We start from the raw sequence: 21,520 nt of genomic DNA, 5'->3' as shown, positions 1-21,520 counted from the left end.
ATATCTCTGGTATGTGTTAATTTATAATATACACCGTGTACGTTAATACACAAATCTATGTTTAACTAGTGTTGTCATACAAACTCACAAAAACTAGCAACGTTTCTAAGCTACACTTTTTCTTTCCTTGCCTGCCCTGCTGCAGTGCTGGCTGCTGGTCCTCTCCTCCACATCACCCTGCAGCACTGGTGCCACAGGGAAGTGCAGTGCAAGGGGATGGAGTGTGGGGCTGGCTTCCTCACCAAGCCTCTGCTGGGCCCTGCACTGGTGTGGAGGCAACTGCTGGCATGCCTCAGCTGACAGATTTCACCCTACAGACCACATTTTAAATTCTTTTTAGGTGCTCTATTGGTTTCTGAGCTGGAAATTTGGTTAAAAGCAGGGCTTTGTGTACAAAGCAAAGAAAAAAGGCAGGCAGTAGAAGCTGCCTCAGTTTCCCCTGCTAGAGCAGAGGGAACAGGAATGCTCCTCTACTGCCCGTGCTCGCCTCACCACTCCGAGCTGCTCACCATTTCTAACTCATCTACACAGCATGTTTCTGGGGGCCAGATTTCAGGTGATGGCTAAAGCTTTTTGGTCTGCATTAAACTGTTTTATTTGAGGGTTATAGGTAATTTATAACCTTGGATTACGAGAACAGATTGGTGCAGATGCTGTTGGCAAGGGGCTGGGCTGGTCCCTGAGTGGAGCGGGGAGCCCGTGGCTTGTGCAGAGTGGCTGGGGGTGCTGAGCAGGGCTGGCCCCTCAAGGGGCACTGAGAGGGGGCCAGCAAAGGCAGTGCTGGGCCAGCAGGGGGAAAGGGAGCACTACTCAGTGTGCTGATCCAGCTGCGTGTCCCTAATGGGCCGGAGGAGAGGGAGAGGTTGACACCAGCCAGGAAGTTCAACCCTGCTGTGTTCAACCCCGTGAGCAGATCTGATCTTCCTGGTGTTCAAAAAGCCCTTAGATGTGGAAAGATGAAGCTTCTACTGCTTTAAAACCTGTGGAGGAGCAGGAGTAAAATGAGCTGGTGTGCAGAGTCTGCCAGATGCCCTGCAGCTGGCCTCTGCCCACCCTGTGCACCACCTTGTGCTGAGAGAGGGCACCTGCTGCCTCCAGGACTCCAGCCTTTGCCCGGTGCTTTTTATGCAGGAATTTCTTGCTCATAGGGAGCTGCAGAGCCAGGGGGAAGCAGAGCATTCCCTCCTGCTTCTCCACCCCAGCCACAGCCAGGAGCCCTCAGACCCCCTGGGCACGGTGGCATGAGCCAGGTTCCTCCTGGCCTGCATCTCTCTCCCTGACTCCCTGCATGAGAGCTGCCCCTGCCTGCATCTGAGGAGGGCTGGAGCAGGTACTTACTTCTAGGGCTTCTTCAGTGTGTGACTGTTGCTTGGCTTTCTGCAAGAGAAGGGAGGACAGCGCTGTCAGCCCCATGCCCCATTGCCTCACAGACAAGCACACAGCACTGCCATCCATGCCTTGGTCATGTCTGCCCCCCTCAGCATCCACCCCCAGCCTGGGGTCCCCCTGCATGCCGGGGCACACCAGCCAGCCCCTTCCCCTGCCCAGGATCCCAGCAAGGCTGGCACATCCACTGTGGGCCGTACCTGCTGCTTGTCCTCTTGGCAGTGGTGCTCTCACAGCTCTCCTTGTAGCAGATATCCTGGTGTACCTTGTAGACTCTCCTGGACCTGCACACACAGTGGAGATATGGGAACAAAAGGGAGAGAGGTGCTTTCATAAGAGTGAAGGGGAAGTCTGGCTATTTCCCCTATTTCCTTCCAGGCTGCAGTAGCCAACCTTGGCAGGAATGGGACCAGATTTTTTCCGCTGTGCTGGGGGACTGATCCCAGCCAGGCCTTTGTGCCTCCATCACAGGGGGGCCTGGGCAGAGCAGAGCCCCCCTGCCCTGGCACTGCATCAGGGCTCCCCCAGCCCTCTGCTCACAGGTGGAGAGGCAGCCAGGGGCTGGATGGGATCTGCTGCTGTCTGGGGGTCACACACACCAAATGCAACCTTGCTGGGTGGGCAACACCAGGATGGGGCTGTCACTTGAGCCCCACCCTGCCCTGATGCACAGCTGGGGTGGGCACAGGGGCACTCCAGGCTGCTCAGCCTGCACTGGGGAGGGGGCAACTGCCAGCTGGGGCTGGAGACGGCCTTGAGCTCGCTGTCCCTTCCCCAAAGCCGAGCTGCAGGGACACCCCCAGCTCAGAGCACAGGGGAAGGGGCAGCATCACCTGCAGGCAGTACTCACAGGTAGTGGCAGGTGCCTCCTTCCCACACGGGGAATGCCCTGGTTTCCGAGTACAGCCGCGTGCACGAGTGGGGCACCTTCTTGCAGGCTGCTTGGGGAATAGGAGAGGGGAGCTACCACTGAGCCCATCCCTGGCCCTGCCTGCCTGTGCCTCGGGGCAAGGGTCTGCCGAGGCCCCCCTGGCCTCAACACAGCTGAGCCAGCAGCAGAAGCAGAGCCCCCAGCCTCACACTGCCTATGTAACTCTCTGGGTAAGGCAGGGGCCTGGCAGAGAGCTCAGCCAGGAGCAGAGCCCAGCCCCTCTCCCAGCTGCCAGCATGACACGGATCTCCAGCAAAGCCTGGGCACTGTGGGAGCCCCTGGGCGCTGGCAGGGTGTGCTGGGTGACCATGCTAGGGGACATGCTGTGTCAGGGACAGGCAGCAGCCTGGCCCTCGGGCACGGCGTGGCACTCACCCAGCTGGCAGAGCCTGCCCTTGAAGCCCGGGCGGCAGGCACAGTGGTAGGACTCCCCATCTCTGGTGCAGGTGCCTCCGTTCCTGCAGGGATTCTGGGAGCAGTTCTGCCCCTCTCCTGCAAAACACGCTCCACCATCAGAGCCCGGGGCCACAGCTCAGCCCTGCCAAGGCCCTGGCATTGCCAGGGTGCTCCCAGGAAGAGCAGGTGGGCAGGGGTGCCCTCCAAGGAGGGCAGGCTGGTGCTGAGCAGGTTGCCTGTGGGGCCAGGGCTGGTTCCTGCTGCTGTGGGTCTCCCCCTGGGACTTACTCTTGCTCTTTGCCTCACGCAGCTGCAGTGCCAGACTGTCCCAGCTGGACACCTCTGTGTTCTCCAGCTTCACTGGAGCATCTGGCTCTGGACAATGAGAGGATTAAATGTCACCTTCCAGGCCAGAGCCAGACCCAAAGGCAGCCCCTCCAGGGGATCCAGCCTGCCTGCAGCCCTGGGGCACTGCTCAGGCCTGAGGCAGTGCTTTAGCCCTCCCCAGCTGGCATCCCTAGAATTGGGGTGACACTCACTCCTCCTGGAAGGGTTTGGGACAGAGTCCTGCGCAGAACCAGGATGTTCAGTGAGGCCAAGGGCTGCCCTCAGGTGTGCCAGGCCCCTTCCCCACCCCATGGTGTGGGGTTTGCAGGGTATCTTGGGTATCTTGCAGGGTGCTCTAGGGTATTTTGGGTTGGCACTTGGGTTGGTCCCCAGTCTTCTGGGGATGGAAAATGGGGGCTAGGTCTGACTAGTGAGGGGTTTCTCACCCAGGCACCCTCCTCAGGTGTAAGGCTGCTCTTGACAGTGGGGGCTGAGGTTGCTGGGCAGGCAGGGGCTGCACTGGAGGGCTATGGAGCCACTGCTCAGGCCCCTGCTGCTGCTGGCAGGGAAGCAGGGCAGGCCTGCTCAGGCCCCTGCTGCTGCTGGCAGGGAAGCAGGGCAGGCACAGTCAGCACTGCCTCCCATCACAAGGATCCTTCTCTGGGCTCCCCCAGCCAGTCACCCCTCTCCTCGGGCAGGGGTCTAACAGGCAGAGCAGATGTTTGCCTGCCCAGGGCCAGATGAGAGGGCTCCACCCTCCTTTATAGCTCCAGCAGCCTGCCTGGCTGCCACCTCAGCTCACAGGGAGGGGCAGGAGATGGCACTGGCTGGCAGGAGCAGGACACAAAGGCACAAGAGCACTCACGTGTTTTCACAGTGATGGATCTTCCCAGCGCAGGGCCAAACCTGGCACTGATCCTCCCTCTGCCATCCACCAGCTCTGTGAACCTGGGACAGGAGAGCCATGAGGGTACAGGGCACTGCAGCTCCCCCAGGCTCTGTGTGCTGGGGCTCATGGCAGCTGCATAAAGCATTCACTGGTGGCATCAGGCTCTGTGCAAGTCCCACGGGGGAACTGCTCTCAGGGTGAGGGGCATGGCTGAGAACCCCAGTGGGTGGGCAAGAGCGTGCACCCCAGCAGGAGCATGGCTCGGCCCTGCACACACCTGGGCATGGAAGCTGGAAAAGGGACTGCCTCAGACTAGTGCTTGGGCGAGTGCAAGAGCTGAGGCAGTGCCTACCTGGGGGCAGGCGAGGGCTCCTCAGCCGTGTCGTGATCTGCCAGCAGGCGGAGCTCCGGCAGGAAGGCTGGGGGCAGCCTGTTCCGCAGGACCCGCGGGTGCCCGGCTTGGCTCCACCGCCTCTCTGGAGCCCCATCCCTCTGCACTGCACACCAAAGGATGAGGCTTAACGGAGGCAGCGTGAGCCAGCAGCCGACCTCCCAGCCAGGGCCATCATCCCCAGGCTGCCAGGTGGGGATGCAGGTGCCACACACACTCTCCACACACCGGGGATGCAGGTGCCCATCACCAAGCTGGAGCTCTGTGTCTGCCCTTTGCTAACCCTACAACCCCCACTTCCCATTCCAGTGGAGCTGCGTCCTGTCCCCATCACAAAAGAGTGATGAGGCAACAAGGGCTCATCACTCTGTTGGCCAACTGCTTTCCACCCCCTACCCCTTTCCCTGCCCTCCCACTGCCCCCCTCGTGCTGCAGCAGCCAGCAGAGCCCGGGAGCACTTACAGGTGCTGACGTGGAGGTGGATGGGCTCGCTGTGCAGCTGGCCCTGCTCCGTGTTCTGCACGGCTGTCAGGGACAGGTGGTAGCGCTGCCCCGGCAGCAGGTCCCGCACCGTGTAGGACACCAGCTTCCCGTTGGGCACGTAGCGGCTCTTGACGCTCTGGGCCGTGGTGACATTGATGATGTACCCCTCCGTGGTGCCAGCAGGCGGCTGCTGCCACGCCATGGACACAGAGGTGGCGGTGACGTGGGAGGCAGTGAGGTTCTGTGGGGGGAGAGGCCCTGCAGCAGGCAGGGGATGGGGAGGAAAGCGGTCAGAGCTGGTGTGCCTGGATGGTCACATCACCTTATACCAGCCTGCCTGGCACTGCCCAGACCAGCCCCGAGCCTGCTCCAGCCAGGGGATGCTCAACACTCTGTCCTTGCCAAGGCAGACAGAGCCTCACTGCACCCCGGCACCCAGGTCAGGCCTTGCCTTCTGGCTGCCAGACAGCAGAGGATGAATTGCACCCATGCATGGGGCTGGGCTCCTGCTGGTCTCAGAGACTGAACAACATTTGGCAGAGGAGCACATACCAGAGTCTTTCCTGGCCTCCCCAGCCCTGCCTGCACACCTCCTGCTGGCTGTGCTGGCCAGACAGTCTGGCAGCTCCCACACCTCTCCCTCCCCACAGCTTTCCTGCCAAGCCAGGATGGCAAAGACAACCTCACTCACTTGTCCACACATGAAAAGGGGCTGTGGCCAGGCTCTCTGAGGGGTGGTCTTCCACTCCCAGGCCGCTCAGCGTTGTGACATGGATGATATACCTCTCTCCTGGCTGCAGGTCCCTGGGCAGGAAAAAGACAAGATGGGAAGGGGTGAGCAGGGCAAGCTGAGAGAGGCAGACCCTGGCACCCAGCAGCAGCACTCACAGGAAGGTGTACTTGGCCACGCTGCTGTTGAGCTCCACGGTGCGGGCTGCCAGGTCCCCCGTGTGGCGGATGGAGACCCTGACCCTGCTGACCGTGGAGTGCTGCAGGCGGTGCAGAGCCCAGTGCACCGTGATGGCGCTGGCAGTCACATTGCTGATCTCAAAGCCTTCCACCGGGCGCGGCCCTGGCCGGAGCAAGCACAGAGCACTGCGGTCACCCCGGGTCACCCCTCCCTTCCCTGTGTGCCCCCAGGGCGTCCTGAGGGCACCTCTGCATCGCCTTCCCCTGAGGAACAGCTCAGTGCCACCTCTCCCACTGAACTCATGCTCTCCTCACGGTCCCCAGGCAGGTGGGAGGCACATCTGTCTGCCACCCACAGGGTCTTGGGCTACTCAAAGCAGCCCCCCACCACAGCTCCAAAGGGGCTGCAGTGCCCAGGCACAGCCCTAACCATAGAATCATCAAGGCTGGAAGAGAACTAGGATCATCCAGTTAAACCATCCTTCCAGCACTGTCACTATAACCCCTACACCACATCACCCAGCACCAGATCCAGATGCCTCCTGAACACCTCCAGGGATGGTGACTCTACCACCTCCCTGGATATCCGATTCCAATGTTTGACCACCCAAAGAGTGAAACATTCTTTGCTACTATCTAATGTGAATTCTCTGTCTTGGCTTTAGGCCATTAGTTCTTGTTCTCTCTCTGCAGGCATGACAGAAGAAACCAGCCTCCACCACGCTACAACCTCCTGTCAGGGAGTTTTGGAGAGTTATCAGGTCCCCCTGAGCCTCCTCTTCTCAAGGCTAAACAAACCCAGCTCTCTCAGCTGTTCTTCACAAGGTGTGTTTCCCAGACCCTTGACAAGCCTTGTTGCTCTCTCTGGCCATGCTCCAGTGCCTCAATGTCCTTTTTAAAGAGAAGGGCCCAGAGCTAAATGCACTGCAGCCTCGACAATGCCAAGCACAGAGGGATGATCACTTCCCTAGGTCTGCTGGCCATGCTGCTCTTGACACAGGTCAAGATGCATTGGCCTCCTGAGCCATTTGGGATCACTGTTGGCTCATGTTCAGCCAGCTGTCAACCAGCACCCTCACCCCTTTCTGCTGAAGAGCTCTTCACTCCTCCCCCAGCCTGGAGCTGAGGGGGCTGCTGTGACCCAAGTGCAGGACTCAACACTTGGCCTTACTGAACATCATGCTGTTGTCCTCAGCCCTTTGACTGAGTGTGCCAAGGTCTCTCTGCAGGGCCTTCCTACCCTCAAGCAGATCAGCACTCCCATCCAACTTGGTGTTGGCTACAAATTTACTGAGGGTACACAAAATCCCTAGGTCCAGACCATCAGTAAATATGTTAAACAGGACTGGCCCCAAACCAAGCCCTGGGGAACCCCACTAGTGACTCCTAAGTCCATGGCACACTTCAGGTGGCCATCCTGACCTCAGCATCCAGCTGTGGCTTGAGGCCCCATGAGCTGCTGTGCATCATGCTGCTATCTCCTCCCCTGGGCTTCCCTTGGTCTCAGCTTGCTGTGAGAGATGGGGCTTTACCACCACTATTCTCCTCTCCTCAGAGGCCATCTGCTTTCCTAATTCCCTCCATCCTGTTTGCATTTGCTTTCCACACCTGCCTGCCCTAGGAAGTGGGATCAAAGCTGCCCTGCCTGTCCATGCCCCAGAGGCATCACTGTGCCCCTTCCTCTGTGCATGGAGCAGCGGTCCCTGACAGCCCCTGCCCTTGCTGCCATGTTCCCACACCAAGCCCAGCAGTATGGCAGATTGGTCCACAGGATTGCAGAAGCCTCACTGCCTGCCTTGCACAGGGGCTCCTCATACTCTCCTGGGCACAGTGACAAGGAGCAGGACAGCCTGGCCCCAATGAACAGGGCTCAGGAGCAATCCCCACTGCAAGCTCCCTTACAGCCCCTGGACAGGGTGAGCCACATGGCATCAGGCCTTTTACTCACAGCAAAGCAAACAGCGATTCTCTGTGTCAAGCACTTTCCAAGGCCCTCAGGTTTTAGGATCTGCACCAGCAAACCTGCTAGGTTTGATACCATGCTGGAGCTAGTGGCAGGCTGGAGGTGGCAGCACAAACCCTGGCACCTGCAGGGGCCGCACACGCTCATGACCGTGATTGTCACAGACATCTTTTATGGAAAATCCTTTCCTTAGGATTTTTCCTCCTGAGAAGCTGAGAGACCTCAGGAACAAAATGTAAACAATGATTATCTGCTGCTGTGGAATGCAACAGGTGCATCTGTGATTGGCCCATGTGGTTGTTTCTAATTACTGGCAAATCACAGTCAGGTGGCTCAGACAGAGAGTCTGACCTACAAGTCTGTGTTATTCATTCTTTTTCTATTCTTAGCTAGCCTTCTGATGAAATCCTTTCTTCTATTCTTTTAGTATAGTTTTAATATAATATATATCATCAAATAATAAATCAAGCCTTCTGAAACACGGAGTCAGATCCTCATTCTTCCCTCATCCTCGGACCCCTGTGAACACGGCCACACGTGATCCCCCTGGGGACGCTACTCACTAGTGCGCGTGGTGAGCATGACGGGCCTGCTGATATCATTCTTGTTGTTCACGTTGCGTTTGACTGAAAAGACAGAAATATTGTAGGCTCTGCCGGAGGTTAGTGCCCGCAATTGGTGGGCAGAACGACTTCGGTCCACAAAATCTGTCCTGCGGTAAGAGCCGTCGAGGGATACGTACGTCACGGCGTAGCCGTCAATGAGTTGCCTGGCAGCTGCGTCCTCAGGTGGGTGCCAAGAAATCAACACACCAGTGTCCTCCACCCTTTCCACCTTTAATGAGGTTGGTGGCAGCAATTCTTCAGGGTGTGTGCAAAAGCAAAGGGGAGAGGTAATGCCATGAATCTTTAGAGAACAGACCCTGTCAGCAAGCGGCAGAACAGCGGTGATAAGAGGACGAGGTCCTCGCTCGTTTTGCCTGGCACACCTGGCAGGGGCTCTCTGGGTGTAAGCCAGCCCTGCCTCAGTGGGCACAGGAGGAGCCAGGGTGCCAGGAGCATTCCCTGGTATCACTGGTGGCCAAGCACTTGTGGCTACTGCGGGATGGGGCGAGGGGTCTGGGGGAGGCCAGTGCCAAGAGGCTTCTCTTGGATGCCTCCGCCTCCCCTCCTGAGGGCATCCGAGGGATTGCCATTGCTGCAGGGGAAATCTGTCCCCCGTGTCCTGGTGCCCCCCCAGGGCGAGCCCCCAGCCCTGCCCAACTCAAGGAGTGCTGCTGGTCCCAGATGGTGCTGAGCCCCTCGTGGGTGGGCGGTGGGCACTGCCAGGCTGGCGTCAAGCCCCACATCATGTCCTGGTGCTGCTGCTGAGGGCCTTTACCTTTTTCGCAGTTCTTGCCTGTGTAGCTGACTTTGCAGGTGCAGCTGTGGGTGCCATTGCTGGGCAGGCAGTAGCCTCTGCTCCCACAGGGGCTGGAGAAGCACGGGTCACTGGCTGTGGGAGAGGTGCCACGTTTGGCATGTCAGCAGTGCCCCTGACCCTGGGGCCACCCTGTGCTGCCCTGCCTGCCTTACCTGTCTCACAGTGGTAGCCGAAGAAACCCTCTGGGCACACACAGAGGTAGGAGCCCCCGTAGCTCTCACAATCACCTCCATTTTGGCAAGGGTCTGACTCACAGGCATCCACTTCTGGAGGGGGAAGAAGGCCAACAGTGAGCATGCCAGCAGCCAGCTCCCAGCCTCCACGAACGAGCAACAGTGACAGACCCCCGAGGGGGCAGCAGGGCAGATGCATAGCCCAGAGTTTGGCACAGCTGGGCTGGACACTGAAACCCCCACTGTACACCATGGTGCCCATATCCCCAGGAAGGGATAGACACCTTGGAAAGGGAGTCCATCACTGGTGGACACTTCATTCCTGGTTCCTTCCCCCTCAGAGCAGTTTCAGCTCTGCCCCCAATACTACAGGCAAGGAGGTGCAACAGTGAGCAACCAGGTGATGGCTTGGGGTCAAGGTGTCCCAGACAGCAACGAGCCACCCGGCATGGTGCCAGCCCTGGCAGTGTCCTGGCACCCACAGTCCAGCCTCCCACTGGCCTCAAGGAAGGGAGAGCCCCTACCTGTCTCACACTGGGTGCCCAGGAAGCCCTCAGGACAGGAACAAGCAAAGGACCCGGGCAGGTCCTGGCAGGTCCCGCTGTTCTTGCAGGGCTCTGACTGGCACTCGTCAACATCTGGGGTGCAGAGGGAAGAAAGGCACCAGCTCAGCACAGACATGGCTGGTGCTAGGGACAGGGGCTTGGAGAGCAGCACTTCTCCCACAGGGCATGGACTCTTCCCATGTCATTTGCTTCCCCAAGCCCAGTGGCCAGGAATATCCCTGCTCCTGGATGCCCACTGCCTCAGGCCTGCCATGAAGAACATGGTATGGGGACATTCCTTCAGGGACACCTGGGGACAACTGGCAGTGTGGGACTGTGCCAAGAGATCCATCCCACAGGGTGCCTGTGTCATCTCTCATCTAGCTTCCAACTGCCCACCTTCTCCTACCACTGTCCTCTGCCAGATCCCAGGGAGCTGGGCTGGAGCCACCTGCCAGAATCCCACCACCTCCCACACTGCCCATTATCCCCAAATAGGAGCAGCATCTCCTGGTGGAAAATCCTACAGTTGGCTGGGAGCCCTGGGAAAGAAGGCCTTGCCTCAGGCTGATCCAAGCACACACAGCTCCTGGTAACCTAGCTCCTTTGCAATCCATGGGGCTTTCCCAAGGGTGGAGGGTGAGGGAGGCATTGTGACAGCCCTGGAGCGTGGTCTCTTACCCAGCTCACAATGGTGGCCTGTGTAACCTGGTTCACACAAGCACAGGAAGGCAGAGACACGATCCTTGCACTGGCCACCATTCAGGCAGGGCTGCGACTGGCACTCATCGATCTCTAAAGAAATTTGAGCAAGGGAGAGACATGAGCACAGGACAGGGATCCCAGGGGGAAGGCAGCAGACAACTGCACTACAGATCCTGGGGTCACCAACCCATGGGTGTGACCTCAGGCCACTGGGATGGTGTCCCAGGGCTTGCCCAGTCCCCAGCAGTCCTCACCATCACACTCGGGGGGGTCGCTCCAGACGCCTGGCACACGGCACACACGGGGATGGTTGTGCTGGCTGAGGATGTAGCCCAGCTCACACTGGTACTCAGCCAGTGAGCCCACCTTGGTGGAGTTGAAAGAAGCCTGGGCATGCTTCACCTCACTGGGGATGCCACAGTCAACCTCTGTGGAGAGACAGGGGATGAATGGGGCCCACAGAGGCACCCCAAGCTCCCAGGCAGCAGGGGAAGTGCGAGGCCCTTACCAAACTGGCAGTGCTTCCCTACATAGCCCAGGGAGCAGGTGCAAGCATAGCCCCCGCCGAGCTCCTCGCAGGTAGCCCCATTCTCACAGGGGCTAGGAAAGCAAGGGGAGGGCACTGAAAGAAGAGCAGAGCAAGGAATGAAACCAGAGCCAGGCCCAGCAGGGCACAAGGAAGGGGGCTCCAAGCAAGCAGCGAGCTCCTGACAGCCTGACAGCCGCACCCACCATCCCCCCAGGCAGTGGCACACCCTCCCCAAACCTACCAATCTCGCAGTGCCGGCCGGTGTAGCCTGGGGGACAGTCACACTTGTACTTGCCGATGTAGTGGAAACACGTGCCTCCGTTCTGGCAGGGCCCCGAGGCACAGGGGTCCGGCTTACCTGGGGGCACAAGGCGGGCGTGAGCCCGGTGGGCGGGGCAGCTGCCGCCTCTCCTCCCACGGGGGCCGGGGGGCTGTACCGATCTCGCAGTGCTTGCCGGTGAAGCGGTAGGGGCAGGAGCAGTGGTACTCGCCGTCCGCCTCCCTGCAGGTGCCCCCGTTGCGGCAGGGCCCCGTGCTGCAGAGCCGAGGCTTGGCTGCAGAGAGAGCCCAGAGCGGGGTCACCCGGAGCTGCTGCCTCACTCCAGCACCCACCAGCCCTCCTGAGGGAAGCCTGACTGCATCCTGGGTCCTGCAACACCACAAAAACTGCACCCGTGCAGATGTGCTTGGGGCCAACTGGTGCATGATGCTGGGAGACAGCTGGCTGCTCCCGAGGGCAGAAGCTGTGGCATGTAAATAAAAACCACCAACACTGATGGTGTTGTAGAGGAAACAACTGATCTGCTGTTGCAGCTGTTGGGTGACAACATTCATTCAATCCCTCCCTCTACCCTGCAGGATGGGATAGGAAAACCTGCACCAACTTCCAGCTGTGAAAGCAACTGTTCATCTCCCAGGAAGGTCCAACCAAGCCCTTCTCCCAAGCTCTGCCAGGTGCTGGTGCCACAGGGGGCACTGTGGAGGTACCTTTCTCGCAGTGCATGCCCAGGAAGCCTTGAGGACACTCGCAGCTGTACGAGTCATCGTCAACCTTGCAGGAGCCCCCATTCAGGCAGGGCTCTGAGTCGCAGGGGGATGGCATCGCTGCAGAGCCAAACACAGGGCACCACTGAGGCCATGTGGCCAGGGGTGCAAGGGCAGCTCCCCGTGAGGTGAGGTGAGGGTATCCCCACCCCAGGGCTGTTCCCACATCCCTGTGGAGTCTTACTGTGGTTGGTGCCATAGCTGGTGTGGCAGACACAGAGGTAGCTCCCGCCATACTCCATGCAGTACCCACCGTCCGGGCACTGCGTGTTCATGTTGCACGGCGTCGTGGTGACTTCTGCAAACACATGGCAGAGCCAGCCTCTTTCAGTCAGTGGCAGGGGGACACCCCATGGAAACAGGAGTCTCCTAACTTTGCAAGGTCCAGTGAGGCAGGACAGACCCTCTGGCACAGACAGTGCAAATGGCAATGCCCAGCCTGGATGCTCAGTGAGCTTCAGCAAGGGAGTGCACAAAGGCCATGATTCCCTCCCCACCCATGGGAGCTGAGCTGAGGCAGAGGCTGGCAGAGGCACAGCTCCAAGGGAAGGAGCTGATGGAGGTGGAAGCACTGCCATCTCACCAGGTGACAATATTTCCAGGCTCAGATTCAGTGTGTGTCCCTGGCACTGTGCTAGGCTTGGCCATGGGCAGTGCCCCCTTGCTGACCCACAGGCTCCCTGACTCAAGCATCCCAGAGGGAATGATCACAGCAGGCAAGAAGCTTTCACCTACCGAATTCACAGAGGAGACCAAAAAACCCAGGAAGGCACTGGCAGACCGTGACATTCCCCTCCAGACAACTGCCCCCATTACGACACTCACAGCCCTCAGAGAGCTCTGCAACAGAAGAAACAGGAGCTTCCTGGGACCTCTCCTGCTTGTGGGCTAGGACAGATGCCGCTCACAGGGGATGCTCAGGTGGGCAGCAGCCCTGAGGCCCTCAGACACACAGGCACAGCCTCCTCCAGGAGGACAGACCTGCTCAATCCCAGAGCCCTGAACAGGCCCTCTGGGGCTGCTGCTTCTCCCTCTCATGAGCATGAAGGCTCCCCTTCCCTGACATGCTAGCAAGTTCCCTGGGCTGTACTCACGGTCTCGGCAGTCCTGTCCAGTGTAGCCCTCCTGGCACTCACAGACATAGCCCCTCTCAGTCTCCAGGCAGCTGCCTGCGTTCTGGCACGGCTGGGAGAGGCAGGCGCCAGGCACACGGGGCCCACCTGTGGGGAATGGAGAGCCTGAGCTGGAGAGCTCCAGTTTGGGGCTGGAATATCTCTGTCCTGGGCATCCTGCTGGAGGCTCCAGCACAGTCAAGCAGTCCTGCAGGAAGGTGTTCCCTCCTGGCAGCAACACAGCCACTCTGCACATGCCACCCACCAGTGCCCATGACTGACAGAGCCCCTTTGCAGCCATGTGCCCATTCCTGCCCGGTGCCCCTGACTGCAGTGCCCGTGCCAGGCTGGTCGAGGCACAGCCTCACGCACCGTACTGGCAGTTGTTGCCATAATAACCCGGGGAGCAGGTGCAGATGTAGCGGCCAGGGCGGATGTAGTTGCACGTCTGCCGGTTCTGGCAACTCTGGTCCTCGCAGGAAGAGGAATCTGGTAAGGGGAAAGCAAGGCAGTGAGCAGGAGGAGAGCCTGGGCTTGGGAGAGGGCCATGATGGCCAGCAGAACATGGGGGACACAGTCCCTGCCGTGGGACAGGCTGGGGCACAGCACCTGTCTCGCAGCGCTGTCCCACGAAGGGCTCCAGGCACACACAGGTGTAGTTATCGACCAGGTCCATGCAGTGCCCGCCGTTCAGGCACGGGCTGGACTCACACTCGTTCACCTCTGCAAGGGGAGGCCAGGAAAGGTCATCAGGTCATGTGTGGGCACAGCCAGCTCACCTGGTGCCTCCTTCCCAGCCTGGATGATGCTCAGGAGGGTGAAGGTGATGGACAGAAAAAAATAGGGGCCACTGGCAATTCCAAGCATTCCCCTCCCAAAACTACACCCAGGAATGAAGCTGACTGGGAAGGAAGCTTGCCAAGGTATGAAACATCACCATCTCCATCCCATTCCTGTTTCTGTCACCCACCTGTTTGGCAGTCCTCCCCTGTGTACCCTGATTGGCACAAGCATTCTGCTGTCCTGTTCACCACCTGACAACTCCCACCATTCTGGCACACCCTCTTCTCACATGGTGATTCTTCTGCAGAAGAACATCAAAAAAAGAGAGGCAGGGGTGTCAGCCTAGGTGCAGGATTAGCACATGGCACCCTCTACATGTGGTGATACCAGGCCTAGGCAGAGTATGGACTGGTGCCACCCATGCACCTTCTGTCAGGAGACAGTGGCCATGTCCCCAGTCATGACTGTCCCCAAAACCTGTCCTCAGGCAGCTCAGCTCTTTCACCCCACCACACCTCCTGGAAGTCAGTGTGCTCTGCTGGGCATTTCTCCCTCCCTTCCTTCCTCCCCCACAAGTCAACTCCCTTCTCCCCTTTTCCACTGGCGCGGCCGCTTGCTGGGAGCCAAAAGCTTTGGCGGCACTTCCAGTGGCAGGCAGAGGCCAGAACTGGGGGAAACCTGTAACCACAGCCCTGCCAGGGACTGGGAGGGTCTCCCCTGGCTTTGAAGACCTTGGGACCAGAGCATCACCTGCAAAAGCAGGGCCTGCAAGGCTTGTTTGAGCACTGGCTGCCAGCTTTTCTGGCTAAGGGAGTGGTGGTGGAAGAGTGCTGGCAGCAGTCCTGAGCACAGCCCTCAGAAGAGTCAGCAGAAGGAAAGGCTCGTGGCCAGAGAAAAGTTTCTTTTGCCTGAAGCAAGCTGAAATCCAAATTGGCTGTCACAAACTGCTAGAGCCCAGCAGCTACTGCAGGAGCCCTGGTCTGAAGAGCCCTCCCAAGGGCAGAAGTGCCCCCAAGCCTGAGGTCTCTGCTTTTCAAGGGCCACACTGCTCACCAGTCTCACAGCTGTTGCCTCTGAAGCCTGGTGGGCACCTGCAGGTGAACCTGCCAGCACCGTTGAGGCAGGTGGCTCCGTTCTGACATGGCTGGGAGAGGCACTCATCCACATCTGAAACAGAGCCCCAGGCGGGGACAGGAGCTCAGGGCGGGGACAGACAGACTGCCAGCATGCAGCAGTGACACTGAGAGCTAGACCTGCTCCCTGCAGCCAAGTGCTCACCAACATGGCACCTCTTCCCAGTAAAACCGGCCAGGCAGGAGCAGGTGTAGGAGGGATTCCCCGTGATGCAGTCCTCGATACACTTCCCCCCATTCAGGCAGGGCCGCAGTGTCAGGCACACAGAGGCTGTGGGAACAGGCAGTGACCCCTGTCACCCCACCCTGGCAGGGCTCACCTGCCACCTTCCAGCCACACCAGTGCCAGGGTCTCTCCCTGCACCCGCCCGGCTCCCTGGGGTGCTTGGGGAGCCCGTGGGGCTGCCTGCCTGATGGTGGGGCAGGGGCTGCTCCTTGCAGGCTCCCCTGGGACAGGGGGCAGTTTCACTCCTCCTGTGCAAGGGGGAGAGGCTGCACAGGTCTGCAGCCTGGCTGGGGGGAGGTCTGCTCCCCTGGCTGAGGGGACATGAACATGCCCTCAGCTTATCATTCAGGGCAGAGGAAAAGGAGACGGGGAGAGCCCATGTACAGAAAATCCACCGATAACGCAAGACACACAGATCACGAGTGGGAAAACACGGCCAGGGGGAAGTGGGGATGAGGAACTGGAGACCAACAGCTCTGTGGGGGACATGCCAGGACCCCCAGAGTGAGGAGCATGGACCAGGCCCTGGCAACCTAACCCCACATGGCAGGCTGGCATTCAGCAGCCCTCCATTTGGCTCAGCCCAATGTACCAGGACTGATGGACATATGCTCCCCCCAAGGGTGCTGGTCCCTCATGCCCTCCCTGGCAGTGGGTTGGCAGGGGCCCAGCTGTGCACATCACCTCCTCCCCAGCCTCCCTCAGCACTCCCCGCAGGCTTCTTTAAACTAAGAACTCTTCCTCCCCTTCCCATTTGCTGTCCCAGCCGTTCCCAGCCCCAGGGCAACCATAGGTGCCATGCCCAACCACAGCTGGTGCTGAAGACAGTCCCCACACAGCTGCCTCCCCTCCCTCCCCAAAGCCCTTCCAGACATCTCTTCCACCCCGCGGAGGTGGGGGTTGAGGCAGGGAAAGATGGGGCTGGAGAACAGTGTGGGGTTGGGTTGGGAGTTAAGTAAACCTAACTGCTGTCCTCTTACTTGTATTGCTGCAGCCCCCCACTTGCACCTGGGCATCATCGATTCTGAACACCCAGCGCCCGGGGATACCCACATTTGTCGTCATCTCCACGTCAGCGATGTCATCGGTGCGGGATCCGGGGATGTTGAAGTAGCGCTTTCCATCACCGGCGTTAAAACCTGCCTGGAAGGACAAAGGCACAGAGTAAAGAGACATCACTAATGCATGGAAAAGGCTGCTGGAGCAACAGGACTCATCCCTCCTGTCACATGGCACCACTGGTGGCACAACTCAGACCACCTTTCCCTTTCCACAGGCCAGCGCTCAGTCCTGTTGACATGACAGGACACCAGGGTGAAGCGAACACTTGGCCTGCTCAGTCCCTTCCTGGGAATTCAAATCCCATTTCCTTCCTCTCCACCTGCAGCATCCTGCCTGCTGCAGGCTGGCAAGCAGGGAGCCAAGCACGGATCAACTGTCGGTAAATTCACACATCCAAGTGGGCACTGGGGTTTTTGTGGGTGTGGGTGTTGGCTTTTTTCCCCTTTAACACAACAACACACACAGGGATGAAATAAAACTACAAGCAAAAGCTGTGCTAGCAGTGGCAGCTGCTCTTAAAGGCTGAGGTTAGGAAGGAAAAGGGACTGTGAAGCAGCAGCCAAGGCAAAGATCTGTGGTTTTGGGATAACAAAGCCCCCTGTATGGTCTCAACTTTGGGAGCCAGAGCACACACAGATATTTAAGAACTCTGAAGAAGCAAAAAAAAAAACAAGCAAGGGGAGGTTTTCCACCTCCAAGAAACCCAAACAGGAGGCACGAGCTCTCAAGGTGGATGTGCTACCCAGGCACCCCAGGGGCTCCATTTGCCACTTACCTGTGCTGCGATGCCACCGAGCCCAGCAAAGTCCCCCCCACTGCTGGCGTGCATACCCGTGGTCCAGGTGATGGACTCATAGTTAAAGATGGTGAAGGAAAGCTTGCCATCCGTGATGAGCACAATCTGGAAAGTGTTTACCTGCAGCAGGGAGGGGAGGAAAGCAGTGAGGGACGATGTACCAGTCCTAAAATAAAGTGACAGAAAATGCTTTCAGCAAAGGGATGTTTCCTTCAACCCCAGTCCTCCTCTATGAGCAAGGGCATTAGAGTTTAATTATTTTTATTTCTAACTTGTTGCGATCCTGAGCTAGAACAGCTCGCTTCTCATCTCAGAGGAATGGGAAAAATGGGGGAAAACATGATATTGAGCATCTGGAAGGCAAAAGGTGCCTCACTTTTGCCCAAGAAGGCTGATGATGTAAAGCCTCCACACGGCACAAAAAGAGGAGGGTTTGGTATTGCTAGCCCACTATTGCTCTGTCACAGCAAGGTATGGTGATGGAGCCATCATGGCCAACATCATGGCCAGCTGAGCTCTGCTGACAGCTCTGTGCCAAGGTGGAAGGTCTGGCACCACACTGAAGGCACACAGGTGGGGTGGCTGCCTTGCCTCAGCTACTCACTGGTGAAAATGAGTTTCCCCCGAAGAAGGTGACTCGGTACCAGGTTGCAATGAAGACCCACTGTGCAGAAAACTCTGGGAACTCGGGGAAATACTGGGCAATGTCCCTGCTGGCTCTGTCCAAGATGGGCTGCTCGGTGCTCTCTCGGTAATATATTTCACCTGCCCGCCGATTATCCACATCTGCCCAGAAAGCAGCAACCACACGCCGGTCCTTGGAGATGGGGAAGGCCACTGGTGTGAACTGGGACACCTCCTTCAGGAACGAGATGATCCCGTTGTTGTTTACCTGCAGAGAGCAAGGGAGAAAAACGGGTGGCCACAGTTGACTCCTGCTGCCAGCAGGAATCCATGTTTTAGAGGTGCTTTCCATTTCATCTTTCTCCCCGCCTCCCCTTTCCACAAATATTGGAGCGCTTCCCCTTCCTGTCCTTAGAAGCAGAGACGTGCCTGAGCACCCACAACAGCCCCATCCCCCGGCCCAGCCTCCTGCTCGCTGGAGCGCGGCTGCGGCCGCTGCCCGAACAAACCCAGCCCTGTTCTCCGGGCCAGGGGAGGGGAACAGCTGCACAAACTGCAGGAGCCTGTGCATAAAACAAACAGTGCCCGGTGCGCGGGGCCAGCTCACGGCACCGCTCTTGGCAGGGGACAGGCTCCCAGGCAGCCCAGGGGGCTGGACCCTGCTGCAGGGGGGCTGCGGGCACTGGCCCAGGGTGGGAGGAGCCCCGCTCCATCCTCCCGCCCACCCACAGCACTCCGGGTGAGCCAAGGGGCTCTTGGTCACCTGGAGACCAAGTGCCACCACCCCGTGCAAAGCTGCTCTCATTAGAGCGGGGGATGGCAGACCCCCACGGTGAGATAATTCAAGCTGTTCCTCAGCACTAACTAATTGGGGCAATTAGGGTTCTGGGATGCATGGCAGAGGCAGCCTGAGCTCAGGGAAGGAAACTGGAACTAGTGGATGTTGCTGCCTGGAGTGCTACCTCCCAACTTGGGGATGCAGTGGGAATGAGGAAGGTGAAGAAACCCCCTGCCTGCCTGAACAGGGATCACAGGGAAATGCTCTCACCCTGAGCTCCCAAATTCCCTGGAGGTGACCCTGCCACAGCACCATGACTGCCAGCCCAGTCAGCTCCAAGCCACTCTGCTCCCCAGCCCACAGCGACCGTGGCACAGGCAGGAACACAGAGACTCCAGCCAAGCTCTCCAGGCAGGATGGAAAAGGGGGCCTGGTACAGGCAAGAGGCTCTCAAGTGGAGAGAGCAGCTCTGGCATGCAGGCAGGCAGTGGTGTCACACTCGTGTGCCAAAAAGGAGCTGGGAGCCAGCATCCCCAGGAGCCATGTGGAAGCCAGAATGCTCTCACCCCAGCTGCCAGCACACCCAGGCACGGGGGGGCTGAGCTGTGCTGGCCTTGTGCAGTCCCTGGAGGAGCTCCCCAGTCCCTGAGGAGGGTTCACAGCCCCTCCATTTGAGCACAGGGCAGTCCTTACTGTGACTAAGGGAAAGAGGATTCTGTTTTCCCAAAGCCCCTGTAACCCCACTGTGTCCGCAGAGGAACATTCTTCCCTTGATTAAAGCAAGATGGGAGAGAACCAGAGCCAAGAAGGGCTTTTTTTGTTGTTGCTGGTTTTTGTGAAGGAGGAGGGGGGTGGTTGGAGGCAGCCCTTGAGAACAGAGGTTTCCAGGTGAACTCAGCCCTGTGCCAGTCCCCCTGAACAGCAGCTCCCTGGGGAGGAGGGCTCCTGCCACATGGATTTCTGTGCTGGGGGCAGGCAACCTGGTCCTGCAGAGCCAGAGTGGGGTTTTAGCTCACGGAAAGGGGATGCACTGTCCTCTGATCCCTGCAGCCCCTCCAAGACCTACAGCTACACTGTGGATCCTCTGTGGGACAACCATCATGTCACCTGGCTTCTCCCAGCCCCTTCTATCCTCCCACAGTGCCTCAAGCCCCAAGCCTGGATCCCTCCCCCCCGATGGCAGGGCTGGTGCTTTGATCAGGGGAAGAACACCAGGTAGGACCAAGGACCCCCTGTGCAGCCAAGGCAGTGGAATGGTACATGAGCCCAGCTCTGGGATGGCATCAAGGCAATGCTCAGCCCTCTCCTCTGCCACCTGGGCCAGGGTCATCATTAAGCCCAGAACAAACTGGGGAGACGGGATCAAGATGCTGAAGGATTTACTATTCCAGGTGGAAACTGGCATGGGGAGCCCAAATCTCACTTCTGGATGCAAGACAGCACCACCCAAAAGACTCCACGGTCAGCCAGGCACTTGGGCTTGCCCCTCTGGCCACAGGGGACATGCTGGGCTAGGCATGACTCCAGTTCTTTGGCCACAGTCCCCTCCTGGTGGCTTAGAGGTTGCAAGGGAGTGTGTCACCAACAGTCCCAGTGGGCGCAGGGAAAGGCAAGGGAATCAGATGTGCCGAGTGGGCAGCCCAAAGCGCAGCTGTCTTTATTCTACATCACACCCAGAGCCCCACCAACACCCCTTTGCCAGGGGCCATCACTCCAAGGCTGCGGCACACCAGCTCTGGGCTCCTGCCCACCAGATGTGCCCAGCTCCCTGCTGCCGGGATCCCCTAGCATGTCACCCCGCCAGTGCCACACGGTGTGGGTGTACAGGGAATGCAGGCTCCAGCAGGGCTCAGTCCCGGCTCCCCACCGTGGGTGAGCATTCCCAAGGCACTGGGGCCAGGATCCTGCCTGGGGACCCCCACACTGACCCAGGGGTGCTGCGTGCTCCCCAAACCCACCGCACCATCCCCGGCACACCGCTGAGGCTCCCAGTGAAGCGGGGACCACCTGATGGCCCCCAAGGAAACTCGGATTCACCCAAGCACGACAGGAAAGAGGAAAGAAGAGGAAGGGAAGAGGAAGAACGAAACAGAGAAGAGGTAATTAGAGGGAGGGGAAAAGAAGGAATAGTGGGAATTACTCACATAGAGGCCGGTGTGCCCCGCACCGAAGAAGGGGAAGGGGATGGAGAGGGGCCGGAGCTCGGAGCCACCATCGTCCTGCTTCCGCGTGGCGGCGTCGCCCTGGGCCGGCCCGAAGGGGTAGAAGTCGCCGAGCGGCACCTCCGCAGCGGCCCTCAGGCACCAGCCCAGTGCCACCAGCACGGCCCAGCCTGCCAGGACCTGCATGGCCGCCGGCACCGCCGCTCGCCTCTCACGGCGGCACCAGCCACGGAAGCATGGCGGGGGCGGAGCAGGGCGGGGCGGGGCGGGGCAGGACGCCCGCGGAGGGGCACGGGGAGGGCGGCGGCGGCTGATGCTCTGCCCGGAGCCGGGCGCTGTGAGCCGGGAGCGGGGAGCCCGGAGCGATCCCCTCAGCGCCGCTCGGAGCAGAGGCCCCTCGGCCCCACAGCGCTCCGAGCGCCCTCACCCTGCCGGCCACGCCCCCGCGCCTCATTTGCATAAACGGGGTGTGACCGGCCAATGGGAGAGCGGCGAGCGGGGGGGGCGGGGCTAGGGGGCGGGGCCATGGGGGCTCCCCGAGGAGCGCGAGCGGCCGGGCGTCCCCCCCTGTCCCACCCCAAAACACGCGTGGGGACAGAGACACCCCCACCCCCTCCCCCAGCCTCCCCGACCTATTAAAACACAAAACTGCATGAGGAAAAAAAAAAGAAAAAAAAATGGGCCATTTTCCTTTTTTCCCTGTTTTTTTGTGGTTTTTTCTCCTCCCCCCCCACCCCCCCGTTCTCCTTTT

At 59.3% G+C, this 21,520-nt stretch overlaps 1 protein-coding gene across 3 annotated transcripts; it reads right to left on the bottom strand.

Moving 5' to 3' along the window:
• Positions 1-54: 54 nt before the first annotated feature.
• SNED1 (sushi, nidogen and EGF like domains 1) lies at positions 55-20,982 on the bottom strand. 3 transcript variants are annotated; one of them, XM_054282679.1, is made up of 33 exons: positions 20,752-20,982; positions 17,810-18,097; positions 17,185-17,325; positions 16,328-16,490; positions 15,267-15,392; positions 15,042-15,155; positions 14,176-14,289; positions 13,815-13,928; positions 13,578-13,694; positions 13,188-13,313; positions 12,829-12,933; positions 12,278-12,391; positions 12,037-12,153; positions 11,487-11,603; positions 11,291-11,407; positions 11,029-11,142; positions 10,775-10,948; positions 10,497-10,610; positions 9,795-9,908; positions 9,250-9,363; positions 9,056-9,169; positions 8,239-8,535; positions 5,692-5,875; positions 5,495-5,607; positions 4,783-5,061; positions 4,282-4,426; positions 3,906-3,988; positions 3,002-3,088; positions 2,693-2,809; positions 2,237-2,327; positions 1,587-1,670; positions 1,339-1,377; positions 55-980 (listed from the first exon to the last, which is right to left on the bottom strand). In XM_054282679.1, the coding sequence occupies exons 1-32, from the start codon at positions 20,953-20,955 to the stop codon at positions 1,341-1,343; spliced, it is 4,338 nt and encodes a 1,445-aa protein (XP_054138654.1). In that variant the 5' UTR covers positions 20,956-20,982; the 3' UTR covers positions 55-980; positions 1,339-1,340. The 3 variants fall into 3 exon arrangements, with proteins under 3 accessions (XP_054138654.1, XP_054138650.1, XP_054138653.1); XM_054282675.1 differs by lacking the exon at positions 2,237-2,327; XM_054282678.1 differs by lacking the exons at positions 2,237-2,327; positions 2,693-2,809; positions 3,002-3,088.
• Between the last annotated feature and the right edge of the window lie 538 nt (positions 20,983-21,520).

The sequence above is a fragment of the Melozone crissalis genome, unplaced genomic scaffold (genome assembly GCF_028551555.1).
Source record: "Melozone crissalis strain CALT ecotype California unplaced genomic scaffold, PUWL_Pcris_2 ptg000034l_1, whole genome shotgun sequence".
NCBI lineage: Eukaryota > Metazoa > Chordata > Aves > Passeriformes > Passerellidae > Melozone > Melozone crissalis.
This window is presented reverse-complemented; position numbering and strand designations above follow the sequence as displayed.

Excerpts from the sequence above, each read along its gene's own strand:
- SNED1 (XM_054282679.1), bottom strand. The coding sequence starts at position 20,955 with ATGCAGGTCCTGGCAGGCTGGGCCGTGCTGGTGGCACTGGGCTGGTGC. Across the intron at positions 5,062-5,494 it reads CCCTTTTCATGTGTGGACAA|GGCCTCTCCCCCCACAGAAC; the intron begins GTGAGTGAGGTT and ends TGCCTGCTGCAG. Across the intron at positions 3,989-4,281 it reads GAGCCCTCGCCTGCCCCCAG|GTTCACAGAGCTGGTGGATG; the intron begins GTAGGCACTGCC and ends CTCCTGTCCCAG.